This window comes from Tenrec ecaudatus, chromosome 6, assembly GCF_050624435.1.
Source record: "Tenrec ecaudatus isolate mTenEca1 chromosome 6, mTenEca1.hap1, whole genome shotgun sequence".
NCBI lineage: Eukaryota > Metazoa > Chordata > Mammalia > Afrosoricida > Tenrecidae > Tenrec > Tenrec ecaudatus.
In genome coordinates, this window is record NC_134535.1 from 163996443 (window position 1) to 164016250 (window position 19808).

General features: G+C 43.1%; 1 protein-coding gene across 1 annotated transcript in view; it reads left to right on the forward strand.

Annotated features, from left to right (window-relative positions):
• MRC1 (mannose receptor C-type 1) overlaps window positions 1–19808 on the forward strand; it is a 91140-nt gene continuing 71332 nt past the window's right edge. The window contains 4 exon segments of the mRNA XM_075553409.1: window positions 1–49; window positions 2612–3013; window positions 9329–9502; window positions 14081–14245. Of these exon segments, the coding sequence (XP_075409524.1) occupies window positions 1–49; window positions 2612–3013; window positions 9329–9502; window positions 14081–14245 (790 nt within the window).

Sequence of the window (19808 nt, forward strand, 5' to 3'; positions counted from 1 at the left end):
ATGGTCCTGCTCGATATTCACCTTCATGAAGAGATCACTGAAGATAAGGGTACCAAAGCAGAGTGTGCTGAAGAAAGCAGATGGTACTGAACTATCAATTGGAAGAGTGTCTGGGATCATAAAGGCGTATATTTAAATAAGCAGCCATCTAAGTGAGGCATCAACTAAGTCCACATGGAAGAAGCTCATAACAAAATCTAAATATGATGAAGGGGAAGGTGTCAGAGCTTGACATATGGACACCCAATTTGTAGAAGGCTGTAGGGGGCAGTGGGAACCCAAACCCCATCTGCAGAGCATCTAGTCCAATTAAGCCTCCATCAGATCATCTGTAGCCACAGGTGAGGGACTCTGAAAGCTTTGCTATCAGAGAGAGATTACTGTAAAGTTGATTATGGTAGATGGAACTATAGTATACTATGACACTCGGGCAGCCGACCTTCCTCTTGACCCAACCTGAATTTGTTTTAGGCGTAAATATTTCTTGCTTTTTCTAAGACATACATTTCTTCTCTGGCTTTTATAATATTGCTGGCAGTTTTACTTTCATTTTCTCTTGACATTATTATTATTTTCTTCTCTCTCTTTCATTTTTTTCTGTGTCTGTTAAGTTTCCCAGTCTATGAAGCACATAAGGAGCATATGCATAGAGACAATACCTGATGCAGTGGTTTACCAGGGATGGGGCAGAGAGGTTGGTGGGGATTGGGGAGCAAACAATGGATGCAGGAGGGGGATGGAAATATGAGAGCTGCTTGTGATGATGTAGATGCAGCTCTTTTTAAGAGCAGGTCAACTGTGAAAGTGTATGATAGAAGACTTTTATATTAATAAAGCTATCTTTTTATAGAAAAAGACATTTGAAGTAGAAGAATAATGTATTATTAATGTTACTAAACTTAGCCTTACTAAAGGTTCATTTCAAATATGAGTAGAAAAAGTCAATTATGTTCATTGTAAAGCTCAGTATAGTTGAACTTCCAGGCTTCAACAAGGTTGTGGGAGAATTCCATCCTTTTTTCTTACCACTTCCCCATCAATATTTTGAAGCCTCCTTCCTGTCACTGAACTCTTTTGTTTTATAGGGATTAGGATTCAAATTATTCAATTTGTTATCTTCTTAGGTGAGAAGGCCTAAATTGATAGTTGTGTAGGGTAACATCATACTATCATTAAAGAAAAAATTCAATGGCGGTGAGTTTTGATGGACCATGTTATTACATTTTAATTTTCATCAGCAGTACAGAAAGCTAGGCATTTTGTCACTTGAGAACATGACCGCATCCACATGAGATGACTTGAGCAGATGGGCAACTAGACAGGAGCGGGCGCCGGTTCAGCAGCAGATGTCAACCCGAGAGAAGCACACAAAGGTGGAATGATATTGAGGTCTGTCTCTAAGAAAGCAAAGGAGCACAAACAAAGAATTCAACTGAGGATCCAGTTGGAGGTTCTTGGTGGATCTTGTTACAGTGCAGTTGACATGATGTGATTAGAGAGCGTATTTGTTCAGACACTAAAAATCCTGCAAATGACCAGTTCATTTGGAAAGAACCATAGAACTGAAAAGAATCCGGGACCCCAAGCGTCTAATTAGAATCTATGCCACACAATTAAGAGAACATAGTTCCTCCAATTTGTTCATTATTCATAAAAAAAAACTATTGTGTCAACTCTTAATAAAACAAAACAAAACCCTAAAACGTTGACCAGGTCTTTTTTTGTGTGGGCAACAGGAAGCTAAGTCCCGCTAGCTAGTAACACTACTTAATTCATAAATGACATACCCATGCTTTCTTAAATCACTACATCAGAGGTAGTTTTAAATACACATTTTAAATTGTTTAAAGCTATTCTTACAATGCCGACTCAAGTGATACAAAGGCTTGCATTTATCTCACCGATTGCAAACTTCCCAAATCATTATGGTTTCCTCCAAACCACTTATTGTTCGAGGAGAGACACACACGACACTTTAATTCCTGTCTACTCAGCTTGGAGGTACCCAGAAATCAGTGAGCTTGAAAGTTCGCCAAACATACGGTGAAGACAAAATGGTCTACAATAACATCATTAAAAAAAACCATTAAAAAAAAACAGAACAAAACTCCAGTGTTATAATTGATTCATTTTATATAGGTTTCAAAGATCTCAAAAGGCGCGGTAGGGATGGGTCCTATTTGAAATTCTTATTCCAGGATACGCATTCTTTTCAGTTTGTACCTTAGTGTATTCATGTTGCCTAAGTCCTGTTTGCTCCGACTGTATCTGCTGTCTTCTGACGGCATGTACTCCACTAGGATTTGAGAGTATGAGGCAGGCCTTGTTTGACAGAGTTCGTCAAAATTAGCTAGGGCATCTGGACAATTTCCGCTCAATTGCCACAGCCACCCTTCCTTCCCAAAGCACCCTTCCTCAATCCAGTTCATCTCTTTCAGGTGACCGCTCTCCAAGGGGAAGCTGACCTGGGCCAAGCAGATCTCCCTCACTTCTTCCTGCGATCCTAAGTTTTTAAGGAAATGGAGAGGTTGGGAATTGATGCCGTAGATGTGGTCCTTGTCGCATGTACTTACTTAAGCATGTTTTCTCTCCTTTGCTTCTTTCTGAACAGACACCAGGCAGTTTTTAATATATAACGAAGACCACAAGCGCTGTGTGGAAGTAGTCGATGCGAATGCCGTCCAAACTGCAGTTTGCAACCCGGACAGTGAATCCCAGAAATTCCGATGGGTGTCTGATTACCACCTCATGAGCGTTGCCTTAAAATTATGCCTGGGCGTGCCATCCAAAACGGATTGGGTTAAAGTCACACTCTATGCCTGCAACAACAGCAAAGACAACCAGAAATGGGAGTGCAAAAATGACACGCTATTTGGGCTCCAGGGAGAAGAATTGTATTTTAACTATGGCAACAAGCAAGAAAAGAATATCATGCTTTACAAAACATCTGGTTTGTGGAGCCGATGGAAGATCTACGGAACCACCGATGATTTATGCTCTAGAGGCTATGAAGGTAAGCAGCTCAACTGTTGATCTTTGTGATCACTTTTTCTCCTCTTCTTAGAGGGTGTCAAATTCAAGAGAGCATGTTCTTGTGGGGACTGTGCTCAGAAACTCAAAATCCATTGCCATCAAGTTGATCGTGACTCGGAGTCAGTCCTCCAGGACGTGGTAGAACTTCCCCTGGGTTTTCTGAGGGTGTAAATCTGTACCGGAGCAGAACGCCTCATCTTTCTGTCACGGAGTAGCTAGGGGATTCAAACTGCTGACCTAGGGGCTTGCAGTCCAACATGTTACCCGCTACGCCACCAGAGAGAGTGTGCTAGAAAGAGCGATCACCCCTTTGCATCATAAACGATGAGAACATGTTCGTGAATAAACGCGACAAAAATGCCCGAACTATACCTTAGCAATTTGTGAGCCACGACAAGCTATCGCTTTGCACTTTTCCAAGATTAATTCATTAACTAAAGTTTATTCTATGGATTGCAATTTTTGGAAAGTAGTTTACACTCTAGCTTTTGATCCAATGCCTGCCTTGTGTTATGATCAGGTTTGTAAGGAGTAAGGGAAATGAGTTAAACAGTTCTTTCCCTTTGGTTTAAGGTACTCCTGGAGAAATGGTAACAGTACTCCCTACAGATTCAGATGGTCTGAAATGACATCTTGGCAAATGCCTTCACAGTTTGGGTCTTCTATGTAATCACCTTGCAGGTACTTAAAAACACTCAGAAGCAGAAGACTAAAAGTGGCTGGGATTTTAGTAGATAAATAAAAACGTGGCATATTTTGTTAATTATTTTAGAAAACTGTAGTACCATTGTCCTCTCCAACCCCCTCAAATAAATTACACAACATGATGACTATGAATAACGGCACTGGAGTATACATGCAAAGAGATGTTGAAATAGCACTTTGATATATATGTATGTATACATATATATATCTCCTTGTGGGATATATATATATATATATATCTCCCACAAGGAAAAAAATCATTTTATATACAATTGATTCCTAGGATTCTTGAAGTCCAAATAAAACCAGAACGTCTTAGTTATCTAGTCCTACTATAACAGATATATCACAAGGGGGTGACTCTAACAAACAGACATTTATTTCCTCACAGTTTAGGAGTCTGGAAGTCCTAAGACAGAGAACCTGCTCTAGGGAAAGTTCTTCTCTGTCAGCTCTGGAGGAAGGCCCTTATTTCTGGTTCCTTGGCGATCCTTATTTATTTATTTTTGTCATCTAGTTTACCCCATCTCTGCTTCTCTCGATTGTTTGTTAAATCTCTTTTAAGATCTCAAAAGAGGTTGATTGGAGATACAGCCACATTAATCCTGCTTCATTATCATCACAAAGACACCCCCATTTACAGATGGGGCTTTCATAACAGGCATAGAGGTTACGATTTACAACCCTTATTTTGGGAGGACAGAATTCAATCCTTAACATTTCACCCTTTGGCCCAACAAAACTCATGTCATCGTGATATGTGATATACAAAACACACACACCATCACCTCATCTCCAAAGTCCTAAATCCGTTTCCAGTCCCAAATCTGATCTTCTGAAAATCTAAATCAAAGATGTATGATGTGTTAGGGGGATTCCATCCTGGGTGAAAATGCCTCTTCACTGGGGAACCTGTGAACCTCTTCCCAAAGTGCAGCTGCAGACGACTGCTCTGAAAGGATCTCATTGGGAAGAACAGGTGAAAGAAAAGTCAACTTCATGAAAGAGATTAGGCTTACTGGTCAGAGTAGAGAATCGTAGCACCCGCTAAAACTATGGCCCGTTAGCCTTCAGGGCTGGGGCCTCAACCCACCCACTGTGTTAAAAGAATCAACTCTTTCAGATCCAAACTCAAGGACAAGTTTCAGAGGATTAGGAAAGAAGGATCCATGGAAACAGGAAGCACAAGAAAGGGGAAGTAGGATAAATGAGGTTCCATCGCAGGTATGGCCATGGATGCGTTGAAGCAAATTGGATAGCGATTGTTTACCATCAATAAAACGGATGATCTGCTCCATAAACGCTCGCCTGATTCACAACAGAAACTTAAAACAAAACAAAAAGTGCAGCAGTGGAATAGATACAAAGCAGACATTTCCGAACACATGGGAGGCATTGGAGGAAAAGAAGGGATAGCGGGTACTAAGCCAATAGAAACCCAACAAAGCACATGGCATCCGTCAGGTCTCAAGGCTTAAACACAATTCTCTGTTCTCTGAGACCATCTGTGGGCAATGGCTCTGCCTCAACAGTCTGGCTGTTGGCTGTGCTCCCTGGATGTTGGGTAGAGGCCCATCAGGTGCACCTTCCAAGCCCACTGGGATGGCAACTCAACTTCTTTAGCTTTGGAAGGCCCTTTTAGCCTAGTGGGTAGCCCCATCCCTTCAGCCTTGGCAGCTCACATTCTTGTGCCCCTTGAACATGGTTGTTTCATGTTCAAGTCTTTGGTCTTGAGTAGTGGCTCCAACTTACAGGCGTACCTTAATGGCAGTCTGAGGCTTGGGAAGCAACATGACGTAGAACCCATTTTTGGAAGTCTAGGAGGCTATGAATCCACCTTTGGAGATCTAGGAAACCACAGCCCCGCCCTTTGAAACCGAGAAGGCCGCTTTGCTTTGGGATGCTCTGTTTCTTTTCTTGGGCACAACAAATATACTTTGGCCTATTTCCTGCCTGTAGAATTTTAAGAGGCAAACAGTGATTGTTCCCTTCCATTCTTTCTCTGACTCTTTCAGCCTAAACTGATAGTTTTTCAGCTATGGTAGTTGATTAGATCCGGTGGGCACAGGCTTAGTTTCCTTTAGCAAACTTTTGCATAGACAGATTCTTGGTGAAAACTCTTGGACATGTATTCTTCGTTTGTGCATGAGAAGGTTACAAATCCTTCTGTTTGGTTTTCATGTTGTGTAGTTGGTTTTCAGTCTACCAAACGACATACTCCATTTCAGATCTTGGTTAGAAATCCCATCAGTCATCTATCCAAGTTCTTCACATGTAAGTTCACCACAACCTTCCACCAAACAGTTAACAACCACTCAACACATTCTTTGCCACTGCATAAAAAATACGTCCCTCTTCTTGTCATGCAGAGGTTCTCAACGTGTGGGTCACGACCTCTTGGGGGGAGGGTGTCAAACGACCCTTTCACAGGGGTCACCCGATTCATAGCAGTAGCAAAATTGCAGTTATGAAGTAGTGACAAAATAATTTTATGAGGAACTGTATTAAAGAGTCACAGCATTAGGAAGGTAGAGAACCACTAGAAGCTAATGTCAAATCCCATGTCCATTATTATCTTTTAAAGCATTACCAGGAACATGTGTGCCATCCACCTTCCTGGCAACATCCTGTTGCTGATCTCTTCTGTATTCTCTGAGACAATGTTGTTTTCTATAGCTTCCCCCACTTCCTTCTGAACCCTTACCAGAAATGCCCTTTATGTACATAATTTTCCCTGTAGCCTCTTCAAGGAAAATGTAGGCTTTAACTGTGAAACATCTTAAAAAATATTTCCAACCTCTACCCACGACCTAATTCCATTTCTTAATTCCAAAATCATTTCCACGTTTTAGGCACGTGTTAGAGCAACACCTCGCTCTTCCAGTGCCAAGATGAGTCTTACTTACCTAACGATTCTATGTGAGACATCGCACACATGGGCGGCCTTCACAAACACACACTTGTCTTCTCATTTAGGGAGCGGTTGGTCCGATCTCAGCACCCCGAGCAAAGGGAAGTCTTGCGCTCCATGTTGAATCTGGAGGAAGGGCCATGGTTCTTCAGTTCCTACTTCTTGGTTCCTTGGCCATCTCCATGTGTCCTGTCACCTGTCACATCCCATCTTGCTTGTTTAACCTCAAAAGACTCAAGACACACGTGATACTAATTTTGCCTTACTAAAATAAGCAAGACTGCCCCCCTCTCCCAATGGGATTATAACCCCAGGCATGGAGGTTAGGATCTATGACCCATATTTTGGGGGGCATAACTGAATCCATAAGACAGAATATTTTCTCTTCTTTTTTCTCAGTCAAACATCCTTCTCTGTCAGCTAGATGGAAAGAAAAGAACTTGAAGTCTTTTAGAAAGGCTCAAGAGTCGCGACTTTGCGGTTATGCCGCACGATGAGATAGGAGATCCTTGTGAACGGTTATCCAGCAGATCCTTAAAGTCACAGGAACCGCCTTTTGGAACAAGAGCTTGTGTGTTTCTGCCACTTCTATATTGCCGGCCCTGCTCAGATTAGGAAACCCATTTATTGCAGCTAAGACAGACCGCGCATAAGACTTCAGTTCTCTGTAAGGAAATACTTGGTTGCTTTCCATTTATCCTTCCATCTAAAGAGGAGGGAAGAGTTGGGATTTATGGAACATAGAGTAAGTTTAGAAGCCATATGGATGGCAACTCAAATAACTCATCCTTCAAGGAGTAAAATTGATAGAAAATTATAGGGCAGGTAAGGGTGAGGCAATCTTGACTGAGTTAAATTACACAAGTGAGACAGTAGTCCTAGCTGAAGAATTCAATATGCTGAAGATGATGCTAAGACAGGGGACATTGTATTTTGTTGTAAAATATGGCACTTTTTCCTGTTTGTTTTGAGAAGAAATGTGTAGGATAGTGGTTTCCTAACTTTAACATTCATAAAAATCACCTAGAAATCTTGTTAAAAATAAAAATCCCAAGCTCCCTTGCCCACACGTATTCTGAATTAGTGTATCCAGGGGGGCCCTCAGAAGCCCTTGTGGCCTAGTGTGTTATGTGTTAGGCTGATAACTGCAAGGTTAGCAGTTTGAAGCTACTAGCTGCTCTGCTGGTGAAAGATGAGGCTTTCTGCTCCCATATAGATTTACAGTCTGAGAAACACACAAGGTTGTTGCCACCTTGCCCTATAGGGTTGCTATGAGTAAGAATCAACCTGATGGCAGTTAGTTTGGGCTTTATTTCCCCCCCCCCAATTTTGGGGGGTGGGGTGGGGGTGGGAGGGAGAGGAGAGGGCTAAGAAATCGATTTCATTCTTTTTATAAGGACCTGGGTGATACTGAGGCAGACCATATATTGACTAGACTTTGGGTACCCTCCAATTCTCTGCCAATATGTAAGGTAATCTTGCTTGGGAAGGCTGTAGAGATCTCAAAGGTCTGGAGTCCGGGACCTGGAACAGACAGCAGAACTAAAGGCAAGCTAGAGAACAGGGACCAGAGTCATGGTCTCTAACGGAAGCTTGAGGAACAAGACTGGCTGACGCCAGAGATTATTTCAGAGTTATAGAACTGGAATTTTATAACCAGAACGTTCCTAGATGTCAGCACCATAGTGAAGCGGATCTTTTTTTAAAAAAAAATTAACTCGCATTAACTCGGGGTTATTTCGTTTTCAAAGGGTATCCAAGCCTCTCCAAGGCCTGTTGGCTAAAGTCAACCCATAATCAATAATCTTTGATTTGTTTCAATTCTCCTTTCTAGTTGAACCCAGACCTTCTCATTTGGGCTGTCTGGATGCAGTTTTTAAAAAGATAGATACGGGGGAACACGTGGCATGAAATGGCTTTGAGTGGTCTTATTGATGAGATTATGTGGCCAACCTTTTACCCTTCCTGGTGATCCTGGATGAGGGTGTCCATGATCAATGACTTGGCTGAAAATCATTGAAAAGAATTTAATTCTTCAAAGTGGATTGTGCTACACAGCTTCAAGGTTCGCTTCAGTTTAGAGATTCAATCATTTGAATCCAACCAATGAGAAAGGTGGCCGATTCTCTGTTTTGGAGAAAATTCAGAAATCAAAACCGGTTTCAAGATAGCTGACTACTGTTCCTTGGTGGTGTCGTGGTTACGCATTGGGGTGCAATCTTCGTGGTCGGCAGTTTAAAGCCACCAGCAGCTCCCTGAGAGAGAGGCTGGACTTTCTACTCCCATAAACAGTGACAGTCTCCGAAACTCCCTGGGGCTTGTTATGAGTCAGCATTGACTCGATGGCAGTGAGAGTGAGACTCTTTCCTCTTAAGAGGGAAGAGGAAAATGCATTCCACAAGACAGTAGAAACGCAGGGCTGGAGTAGTTCCCAAGTCCAGGGTGCTCTAGGTACCCAGCAAAACACTGGCCAGGGGAGAAAAGGAAAAACAGGCCAACTAAAGTGTGGGGAAGAAGAGGAGGTGATTCTTGGGTGTGAAGCCATTGAGTGTGAGCAGAAGTGAAAGACATTTCAGCAGGCTTCTAAAAGATGGTTGATGTCATTCGCTTTCTAATGGAAAAGCCAACGTTCAGGAGCATTGTTCGCATTCTAAACAGAAGTCGCTCTTGTTTCTTCAGCCATGTTTACTCTGCTGGGCAACTCCAATGGAGCGACGTGCGCGTTTCCTTTCAAGTTTGAGAACAAGTGGTACGCGGATTGCACAAGTGCCGGGCGGTCGGACGGATGGCTCTGGTGTGGAACCACTACAGACTACGACAAAGACAAACTCTTCGGATTTTGCCCCATAAAGTGTAAGTATCTATTGATTAGCAAGAAAGTCTGGGCACACTGAGCCTGGCAATGCGGTTGGAGTTCCCCTCCTGCAGTCCTCCAGAACAGGGTCTTCAGACTCTCCCCTGTCGGCTTTATAGAGAAGAGAACCACACCCTAAGAGATCCACATCCCATCATTTTCTGCATCAAAATAGCTTTTACTTTTCACCAAATTCTTCTTTTATCCAACTCTTTCTTTAATGGTCAGTTATTTATAAGATTTTAGGGCAAACCAGCCTGTAAAAAGTACATCATATTTGTATTTCCTTGCTGTGTTCCATGCCCCAGATGATTGACTAAACAGTAGCTCAACCACAGAATATAAATGATACCACAGCATGGGCTTTGATGCAGGGAGACATAGATAAGAGGGCTCCAAGAGAAGAGGGGCTTAGATTTTGTGTCAATGTAATCAGTCATGAATCATGGAATGGAATGGATCATGAAAATGAGATTAGTAATACTCTTTTTAAAATTTTAATAAATCATTTTATTGGAGGCTCTTATAACAATCCATGCATCCATTGTATCAAGCACATTTGCACATATGTTGCCATCATCACTTCCAAAACATTTTACTTCTACTTGAGCCCTTGGTATGAGCTCCTCTTTTTGATCCTCCCTTTCCTACCCTCCCCCTCTTGTGGATTCTTGATAATTTATAAATTATTTTCATATTTCGCACCATTTGCTGTCTCCTTTCACCCACGTTTCTGTTGTTTGTCCCCCTGGGTTCGGGGTGGTGTATGTTGATCATTGCGATCGGTTCCTCCTTTCTCCCCCTTCTTCCCCCGCTTTCCCCCTACCCTCATGTAAGTGATACTCTTCTCAGATTTCATGTACACAGCTTTGAATTCATGAAAATCAGTTATTTATAGGCTAGAAGGTTCTAAAATAAAAATCAAAGTATTACTGCAATCTTGCGATATTGGAGTATATTGATGGGAAGAGGCCAGCCTAGATAAATTCTTAGGATCCTTTCTCCATTTATGAATCTATAAGGCAGACTTGGGGAGGGGGTGGAGGTGGGCACCAGAGCTGGATGGCAGCTGGAGCTACGGAAGCAGAGAAAGGAAGAGTTCGGTACTTAGGCTCCTGTCCGTCCACATCTCCCTCCAGTTGCTGCTGCGAGCTTCCCTGGCTTCTTCTTCCCTCTAAACTTCTCACCCCTTGCCTCTCACCTGCCTCTGCAGACTCTGCAGACCACAGCCACTTCTGCTTTGTGGCTTTACTCATTACTCATACCTACTGCCCTTCAAATGGGCAGGGTAGAGCCAGGTCATCAGATGCAGCCTGCCTACCCATTCTTGGAAATGTATTTGCTTTACTATTACATTTAGAAATGTATTGGTTTGAAGGTTTATAAAATGCCTGAACTCTATTGGAAGTCTTTTTGTCTGAGACAAAAGAAACAAACAAACAAACAAAAAGTAGAATAGCCCTCCCCAACAAGATAAAGTAATGTTATTTTTCTGTAATATTTAAGGAATCATTTCTCCAACATGTCTTTTGTAGGAATAGAACTTCCAAAATATTACAGCATTCCGTAAGGATGAATATGTCATGCACACATTTGTACTGTACTGCCTTTAGATGTGTTGACAAAACCAGGGCTGGATGAAGCATTTTATGATTTAATGAATGAAATGTGGGAAACAAATATCAAGTCATTCATCACATACAAAACTCATAACCTTTGATGGTATGTGTTGCAGTCTCTCGAATAACATGCTCAGTCAAACATGTTAGTTTTGTGTTCCAACGGAACTATGTGTGTGTGTTTGTGTCTCTCTATATGCACACACACAGGCACACAGGACACGTTATGCTTCACACAGCCCTAAGCCCAGCCCCGGGCTGTGTCTGACGACATATATCCACTCGCACATGTGGGTATCTGCTAAATGTAAAAGTAAAATAACTGTAGAGGGTAAAAAATAGTTTAATTTTAATGTGCCTTGTATTTTTAGAATAGTTTATAATTTTATAATTTTCCAAACTATTTCATGTTCCTTGCTTTGTTTCCTTTCAAAAGAACGTTTTATTTTTTTACTGTCCTTAAATAAGCAGGTTCAATACAGGACAGTCAGGTGCCAGCTTTGGACCTGGTGACACTTACTATACGCTCTTCGTGGTCTTTTGTGTTGTTCATTGCAATGTTCTCCTTGTACTTTGCATTTATTTCCAAGAATCACCAGACCAGGAAAAGGAAAATGTCATTTTCTCAATTCTCCATAGCTCACAACTGTAACTTTCAATATCAGCTGGGCTGGCTGACCATGGAAGTTTAAGCTCTATGGAGAAATGTTGAGTACTCTGCCTACCTATATATTCATTGAGAATTTTTTTCCTTACTTGACTTACAGTGTAAAACACTCCTTCTTTAATGGATTGTCTCATTCCATTTCCTTCTTTGGTCATTAATATCCCTGTCTTTCTTCTCTGGATAAGAAAGTATCCCTCCGCCTTAAAAACCAAAACCTATATTTTCTATCATATGATAATCTACACTTCAAAAATCCCAAGACATCCTTATCAGGAAGTAAAAAGATTTGTTTACAATGGTGCCATCTTTGAATAAACCCTGAACTGGCCTCATTGCAATGATCTCCATAGCCATGGGAAATTGTCCATTTGGACAATAAATAAATAAGGCTTAAGGTGGCTGTACTTTAGCTTCTCATTGCTAGTTAAGATTCCTTTTTATATATTTATTTATGTAGCAATTTTATAGTTAAAATATCATAGACATGTACATTGTTGACTGAATGAGATTTTGATATCATTTCCTTCCTCCATGAGTTCTGGGGACCTCCAGTTTCACATCATAGGGTGTGTATGTAGAGGGGATGACATACTTCTCTGATCACTTCCTCATCAGTTACAAACCACAACTGGGCACAGAGTTAAGGGTCCGGACTAGACTAACTTCTTAGCAAGTTACACCCTTCGCTTCTTTCCCTCTTCCCCATAAAGTAAACAAAAGGATTACATCTTCACGTGGAGCAAAAATTGTAAGTCGAATTTTTTCCCTTAAAAAGGCCACTGGAGATCCCCTCATAGAGGGGTTTAGGAGAGGAGATGGGTCAGTCAGGGTGCGAGGTAGTACCGATGAAGAACACAGCTTTCCCCCAGACCCTGGATGCTTCCTCCCCCCAACTACCATCATCCGAATTCTACCTTGCAGGGCTGGATAGGGCAGAGGTTGTACACTGGTACATATGAGGGCTGGAGGCACAGGGAATCCAGGGTGGACGATACATTCAGGACCAAGGGTGTGAGGGGCGATGCTGGGAGAGTGTAGGGTAAGTGGGTTGGAAAGGGGGAACTGATTTCAAGGATCCACATGTGACCTCCTCCCTGGGAGAGGGACGGCAGAGAAGGGGGGGAAGGGAGACTCCGGATAGGGCAAGATATGACAAAATAACTATGTATAAATTACCAAGGGCACATGAGGGAGCCGGGAGTGGGGAGGGAGGGGATAAAAAAAAGAGGACCTGATGCAAAGGGCTTAAATGGAGAGCAAATGCTTTGAGAATGATTGGGGCAGTAAATGTATGGATGTGCTTTATACAATTGATGTATGTATATGTATGGATTGTGATAAGAGTTGTATGAGTCCCTAATAAAATGTAAAAAAAGAAAAGAAAATGACTGTACAGATGTGCTTTATACAACTGATGTATGTATATGTATGAACTGTGATAAGAATTGTACGAGCCCCAATAAATTGTTAAAAAAAATTAAATTAAATTAAATTAAAAAAAACGTTTAAAAAAAGGCAAAAAAGAAACTCCCACACCATTTAAGCATGTTGAAACATTTTTTAAAAGTTCCTAAACAATATGTAAAATCCATAGGTGTCTATCGACAGAATTGGGTTCTTATAGAGCACATCCTCATTTATGGAGGCTATTGAGAATCATCATAATAGGGCAGGAGACAGATAAGCTAGAACAACTAACCATCAGCATCCATTAGGTGCGAGAGGTCTCATGCATATTGGATATAGTCTAGAGAGGAGAAAGCAAGACTGTAAAAGCTAGTCATGTAACCAGGGCCCAGTCAGGGGTGAGTGGCAGGTCTTTGTGTGGGGTCTACTCCTCCCTCTGAGGCTTTGTGTTGCTAAAAGGACTAAAGTCGACTCTGCAGGAAACACATCCCTTTTTTTTTTTTTTTTGCTGAGAGAAGAAATGTATTTATTCTCTTCCTCACTTGTATCTTGACTTGACTCTGGGCTGTTGTTTCTCTTCTTAGTCAATGTGTGCATCTGCCTTTCTTTCCAACTGATCTGATCCTGAAATGCCCCCCTGGAAAAAAAGGGAGGCATGCCTCCTTTTCTTGCTGTTGGGGCTTGAAAGAGATTGGATGTGGTGGATCCTTCGCAAATGCTCTCTCCATTTCCGGAGTAAAGAACAGCTCAAAGACGCTTAAAAAATTTATAAAAATTATGATGCTTCAGGCAATGATGTTGCTTGGATTGTTTGAAAACATACTGTTCCCTGAAAGTCTTTTTTACGCAGCATGCAGCAAATTTCCATTTGGTTTCGTTTGCAGTTGAGGACAGCGAAAGATTATGGAATAAAGATCCGCTGACGAGCATTTCCTACCAGATAAACTCCAAGTCCGCCTTAACTTGGCACCAGGCGAGGAAGAGCTGCCAACAGCAGAATGCCGAGCTCCTGAGCATAACAGAGGTACACGAGCAAACATACCTGACAGGTAATGACATGAAAAGGGAAGAAAGTTGTAAGTGGGATCATGATTGTTTGATTTCTGTATAGTTTATCTCAAAAGGAGGCAGCCCAGTGAATATAGACGTGACAGAGGCTGGCCAAGACGGAGCAGACAGGGTGAGAAATCTGCAACTAGAAAGGACACATGGCAAATGAGTTCCATCTCATGAGCTAACTTTGTTCCATTGGTGGTGACCCTCTCTAGAGCCCTGAGTGCTGAGAAGGATTCTGACGTTGAACCTGAACTCAGAGGAAAGACGTCACAATCAACAACTCATGTTCCTCTTGGGCACAGTGTAGGGCTACCTCACAGGGCTGGCCTGAACCTCAGTCTCAGCATCATAGAGCTCAAACTGATCAAATGAAATTCTACTAGCACATGCGGTCAAGGGCTGGGTTGAAACCCGGACTCTTCTTGGCCTCCTGTCTCTGTGGCTGTTTCCGACGGTGGAACTTAGGCACGATGTGGGCAGGACCAATCAGCTTTGGTGGCATTGCATATCCAGAACTTAGTGTACCAGGTGCTCGGCAACTCGATGATTTTTAGATCCGATTGCTCCTCTTTTCACAAAGTAAAAATAAATAAGTAAACAAATGGACCCATCATGTTGTCTACCTGGAAAGAGCTAGTGCTTGGGTGGGAAGAGTGTATCTGCTTTGGGATCTAAAATCCATGCTTGGGGAAACTGAGCAATTAGGACCAGAAATCAGTCTCAAAGCCAACCACTGCCAGTTTCCTGACCCCAGAATCCCTTTCCTCCAGTTGTTCTGACACGGCTATCACATCCCTCTCACACCGATTGTAGGAGCACCACGATCGATCCCAAAACTCTTGTGGCTTCTCATTTACTACCACATAGTTTGCACATGCCTTGCTGGTCATTCAAAGGCTCTCTCTCGTTGTCCATCTACTCCGTTCCCCTGCTTGCAGTTTGCACGATTCACAAAATAAAAATCAATGAGATTTGTGTCTCGTAATTCCTCCATGCCCCCCATCTTTACTCACCCCACTTATGATGGGACTTCAAAAAGCTCATGCAGAAATAAAATGAAAACATACTTCATTTGTCTAGCTCTTGGAAGCTCTCTCATACTTTATGTGGGGTTTCCCCTCCACCAGCCCCACTTTTTTTTAAATTCCCAGAGGTTCTTTTGGTTGACATGTGATCTCCACAAAGTTCTCCTCTCTACTTCCACCTTGGCTCTGGCTCCTCATCTTCATTATTGTCACTGACATGTCCTCCTTCCCTTAGGAGGCGATACATGCCTTCATTGTTGTCGCTGTTGTATTCATCTACAGAGCCATTCATTCATTCAACAAGACATATAGGTATCTGACATGCTAAGTCCTGGGTCTCGAATGTCACCAAAATGGGTTGGTTCTGCCCACCTGGAGTTTAAATGCCAAAGGGGAAAACAGACATCAACAATTAAAGAAAGATGTGCAAACAGTTCAGAGCCAGCACCGTGGAGAAAGCAAATGGGAAGCTGCATGGAGAATGGATGAGAAGAAGAAATGGCTGAAAAAAAATGAGGTCTGCTGTGTGAATATTGAGGCCCTGCTCACGGAGATTAGCACAGAAGCTCCCAGAAAAGGTCCCTGTCCGGCCCATGATGTTGCGGCAAAATGAAAATCGTCGGCAGTCTAGATCAGCACATGGCCTTTTTTAACAGCATCCCGGAGATTCGGAGATCCAAGGCTGTTCGCATAGTTACTGCATTGCCAATGTCTGCATGTTGCTCTGACTGCTTCCAGGGACTGAGGACAGGGTGCTTGCTCAGGCAGGGACTCTGCAGCCAGGCTGGGTCTCAGCTCAGTGAAGACGATATTCTGAGGGTGCTACCCAAAGAGGCTGTGCCTGCACAGTTCTTCCCATAAAAACCAAATATAGGTTCTCTGGGATCTGGAATACAATGGAAGGAATAGAGTCTGCTCTCAGCCATGCCTCATTTTCCTGTTTTCAAATAATACTTCTCATCAGTTGGCACGTTAAAGAAACTTGCCTTCGAGTTTATGCTTACTCATCGCGACCCCATGGGACTGAGTACACCTGGCCCTGTGGGGCCTGGAGGCTGTCATTTTTGGTGGGGGTCGAAAGCCAGCCTGCCACCAGAGCTCCAAGTAGCTTACACATTAAGATCAAAGAAACAAAAACATTAAACCGATGCCAACTCATCATGAACCGACAGGACAGGGTAGAACTGCCCCTCTTCATTTCTGAGACTGTAACATTCTAAGGAGAATAGAAAGCCTCATTTTCCCCCTGTGGCATGGCTGGTGGCTTTGAACTGCAGACCTTGGGGTTAGCATCCCAGTTCATCACCACTACGCCACCAGAGCTCCTAGCTGACATACATTTCCCCTACCTTAGGATGGAGACCAAGGAAAGAAAAGTAGTATGACTTCACTGTGCGCATCCACACCTCCTTCAGAAATTGATGGGGTCACAGCCTCCTGAAATATTTAGAGCCTTTTGAATATTGGGACAAAGGACCAGAGCCACTCAGAGTTGCCAGTTCCTAGTTGTTAGGGGCTTGACTTCTCTATCATCTGTGTCAGAGTAGAACTCTGTGCCACAAAGTTTTCTGTGACTGAATATGCAGAAGTGGATTGCCAGGCCTTTCTTCCAAGGCACCTCCCCAGAGTTGGACTGGAACCCCCAGCCTCTCGTCTAGCCTCTGAGCGTCTGAACCGTTGGCAAGACTCATGACCATGTATAACACAATCGTTAGGCGGAATCGAAAGAGACTACAACAAGACAAAGACAAGCACACATCATGAAGGAAGAGAAAAGACTTTTTGTTTTTTTTCCCAGACCATCCACACTTGTGTGGTTTCGGTTGGCTTTTTTCTTTTTTTAAAAGGAATTTTGGTTTGTGTTTGTGTTATCTTGCCTCTGGTGAAATGCACCTGTTTGGGACTGTGTGGAAGCCCAGGGACAGAGCGCAGGTTCCTTTACCCTCTTTACCAACTGCATAGCAGAAGGGAGAGAGGAGCAGGCCAGCCGCTAATTGCCTGGTCAGGTGGCAGCCCCTTCGGTTATCAGTCTCCCAAGGCAGGAAATACTTCCCTAATCAGCAAGTGCTATTATTGTGTCCCTCCATCGCCGAGCAAACAAGCCCCCAGGGAGTCAGACACCCCGTCACCTCTGAGACTCAGTTGAATCTTATCCAAACCTCCGGGATTTTAGTCAGCGGAATTTAAATCCAATCTCGATAAGACTGACTTCTCTAAGAGATAATGTAGTTGTTCCTGCTTTTCCGTAAGTCTAAAATATCACAGATTGGAAGGAAAAATGTTGTCTGACAGGAAATTAAAAATCAGAAAGAATTTTGTGCTTTGTGGTGGGAAGGTATTCAGATAACTGGGTATTTTACTCAGCTCTGTAATGTGGGTGTGGGTGGTGTGTGAGGTGTTTGAAAAAGTTCATCAAAAAATTACCTTTCATCAAAAAATCCCATTACCTTATAAGTTCTTGGTCCCTGAACTGTTTGAAGCTCTCTTGTATTAGAGAAGGGTAGATTGAATCGCGGGATGGTGGGGGGAATGTAAACCACTCCTTTTGAGGCAATAAAACCCCAAACCTACTGCCATCGGTTGAGTCGATTTCTACTCATGCCGACTCTATAAAAACCACTACAATGAAGAAGAGGAGGAAGACTCCCGCATAATCATACTCTTAAAGTCAGATTTCTTCTGGGTGCGGATTGGTGGAGAAGTTCTCATTTTGGAAACACGCATAAGCCAGTTTTCACTCAGAGAGCAAACTCACTGTCGTTAATTGAGCAGCTGTGATGTGTGAGACAGGAGGTTTTGCTGAAAGCTCAGAACCTCGACCCCAAGCTTATGACCCCCCTTTATGGATGAGACAACAGACTTGGAGGCAGAAGTCAGGACACTCACGTAAAGCCTCATGTGCCATACGTGGGCTGCATGGGATACCAGCACTGTCTTTCCGGGGTGGGGGCTTGGGTGGTGCCAATAGTGATGTGCTCAGGTGCTAGCTCAAAGGTTCCTTCAAAAGTACCAGAGACATTGGCTAGACTCGGACTCACCATCTGTAGGTGGAAGGTCAGAGCCTTGGCAGAAAGGCTGTACAGCAACTCTGCTCTGCACACAGGGGCTCAGCATCCACGGCAACTCACAATAGCCAGAACAAGTTGTGCGGCTGCTGTGTCTCATTCAGAAGACACGGAGGCCCGTAGAGCACTAACTCACCTTCAGCCACTCTGTGACCCCAGGTGTGTCAGCATAGACTAGCGTAGTTTGGGATATGGCTTTTTTTTTTTTTGACAAGGCACCCCTGAGCGAACTGCCACCTCTAATTTTTCTCTTAGTAGCCAAGCACAGTGGGTTTGGTTTTTGTTGTTGTTATTGTTTGGGGCCAGAGCTAACTGGGGCTGTCCAGCAGACCACTGTCCCATCACCTGCTGGCCATCATCATCTTCACTTCTGCTTCCACCCCGAAAACTGTTGGCCCACTCCGTGTCATTCTCAGAAATCAGATCTACAGCTACGTATGTGCAGGGGTCTGTTTTACAGAACTGAAATAAGATGGAGGAAGTGAAACTTGGCTTCCTACACTGATTGTTCCTACCAGTTTCCTTTAGTGTTGACTGGGGCGTGGGGTGGGGGTGGGGGTGGGGGGCGTGGGGGTGGGGAGGACCTCCATGTCTCAAAGAAATCAAAAGACCCCACACAATTCTCAACATTAATGTGACTTCTGGTCATACTAACTTCAAAAGTAAAGTCTCCGAGTATCTTAGATTCAGAAAAGGTAAACAGTAATTTAGCATTTTGTATTCAATTTCTAAACACGGGGCCTGCCCTTTGATTAAAAAGGAATGCTCGTGGCATTGGAGGTTAGGGTTTGGGCTGTTTACTTCAAGGCTGGTGGTTCAAACCCACCTCTGTTACTCGAGAAGAATGAGGCTGTCTGCTCCCATAAAGATTTATAGTTCTGGAGGCTCCTTATAGGGTGCTATGAGTAGGAATAATTTTTTTTGGCTAACTTTAATTCAATATGGAGTTTCATTTAATAATATAACCACACCAAACTCACTGCCAGCGAGTCAGTCCTGACACAGGACAAATCGTATAGAACAAGTTTGAATGTCCCTGTTGGGTTCCAAGACCGTAACTGTTTATGGGAATAGAAAGCCTCCTCTTTCTACTTTATTAACAATAAATAATAATAAAAATAATAATAGGAATGAAAACGCCTAGTTCCTGTTGAGCTGGTTCTGGTTCGTGTGTATCAGAGAAGAACGATGTCCCATAGGGTTTTCAGAGGCTGATTTTTTTCGGCAGCAGCTCACCAGGCCTTTTTCTGAGGCCTTTTTCTCACCCTGGGAAGAGGTGAACCCCCAACCTTTTGTTGAACAGCCTAGTGCGTTGCATTGACCATTCGCCCCACTCACAGCCTCCAGCAGTGGAAAAAGTTTACATTGACCAGCACACGCTATGGGCGGGGCCCTGACTTAAGTACTTCATAATGTCTTTTAATTGCTTCAGTTCCTCAAAAGAAGACGGTAAGGACCGAGAGCAG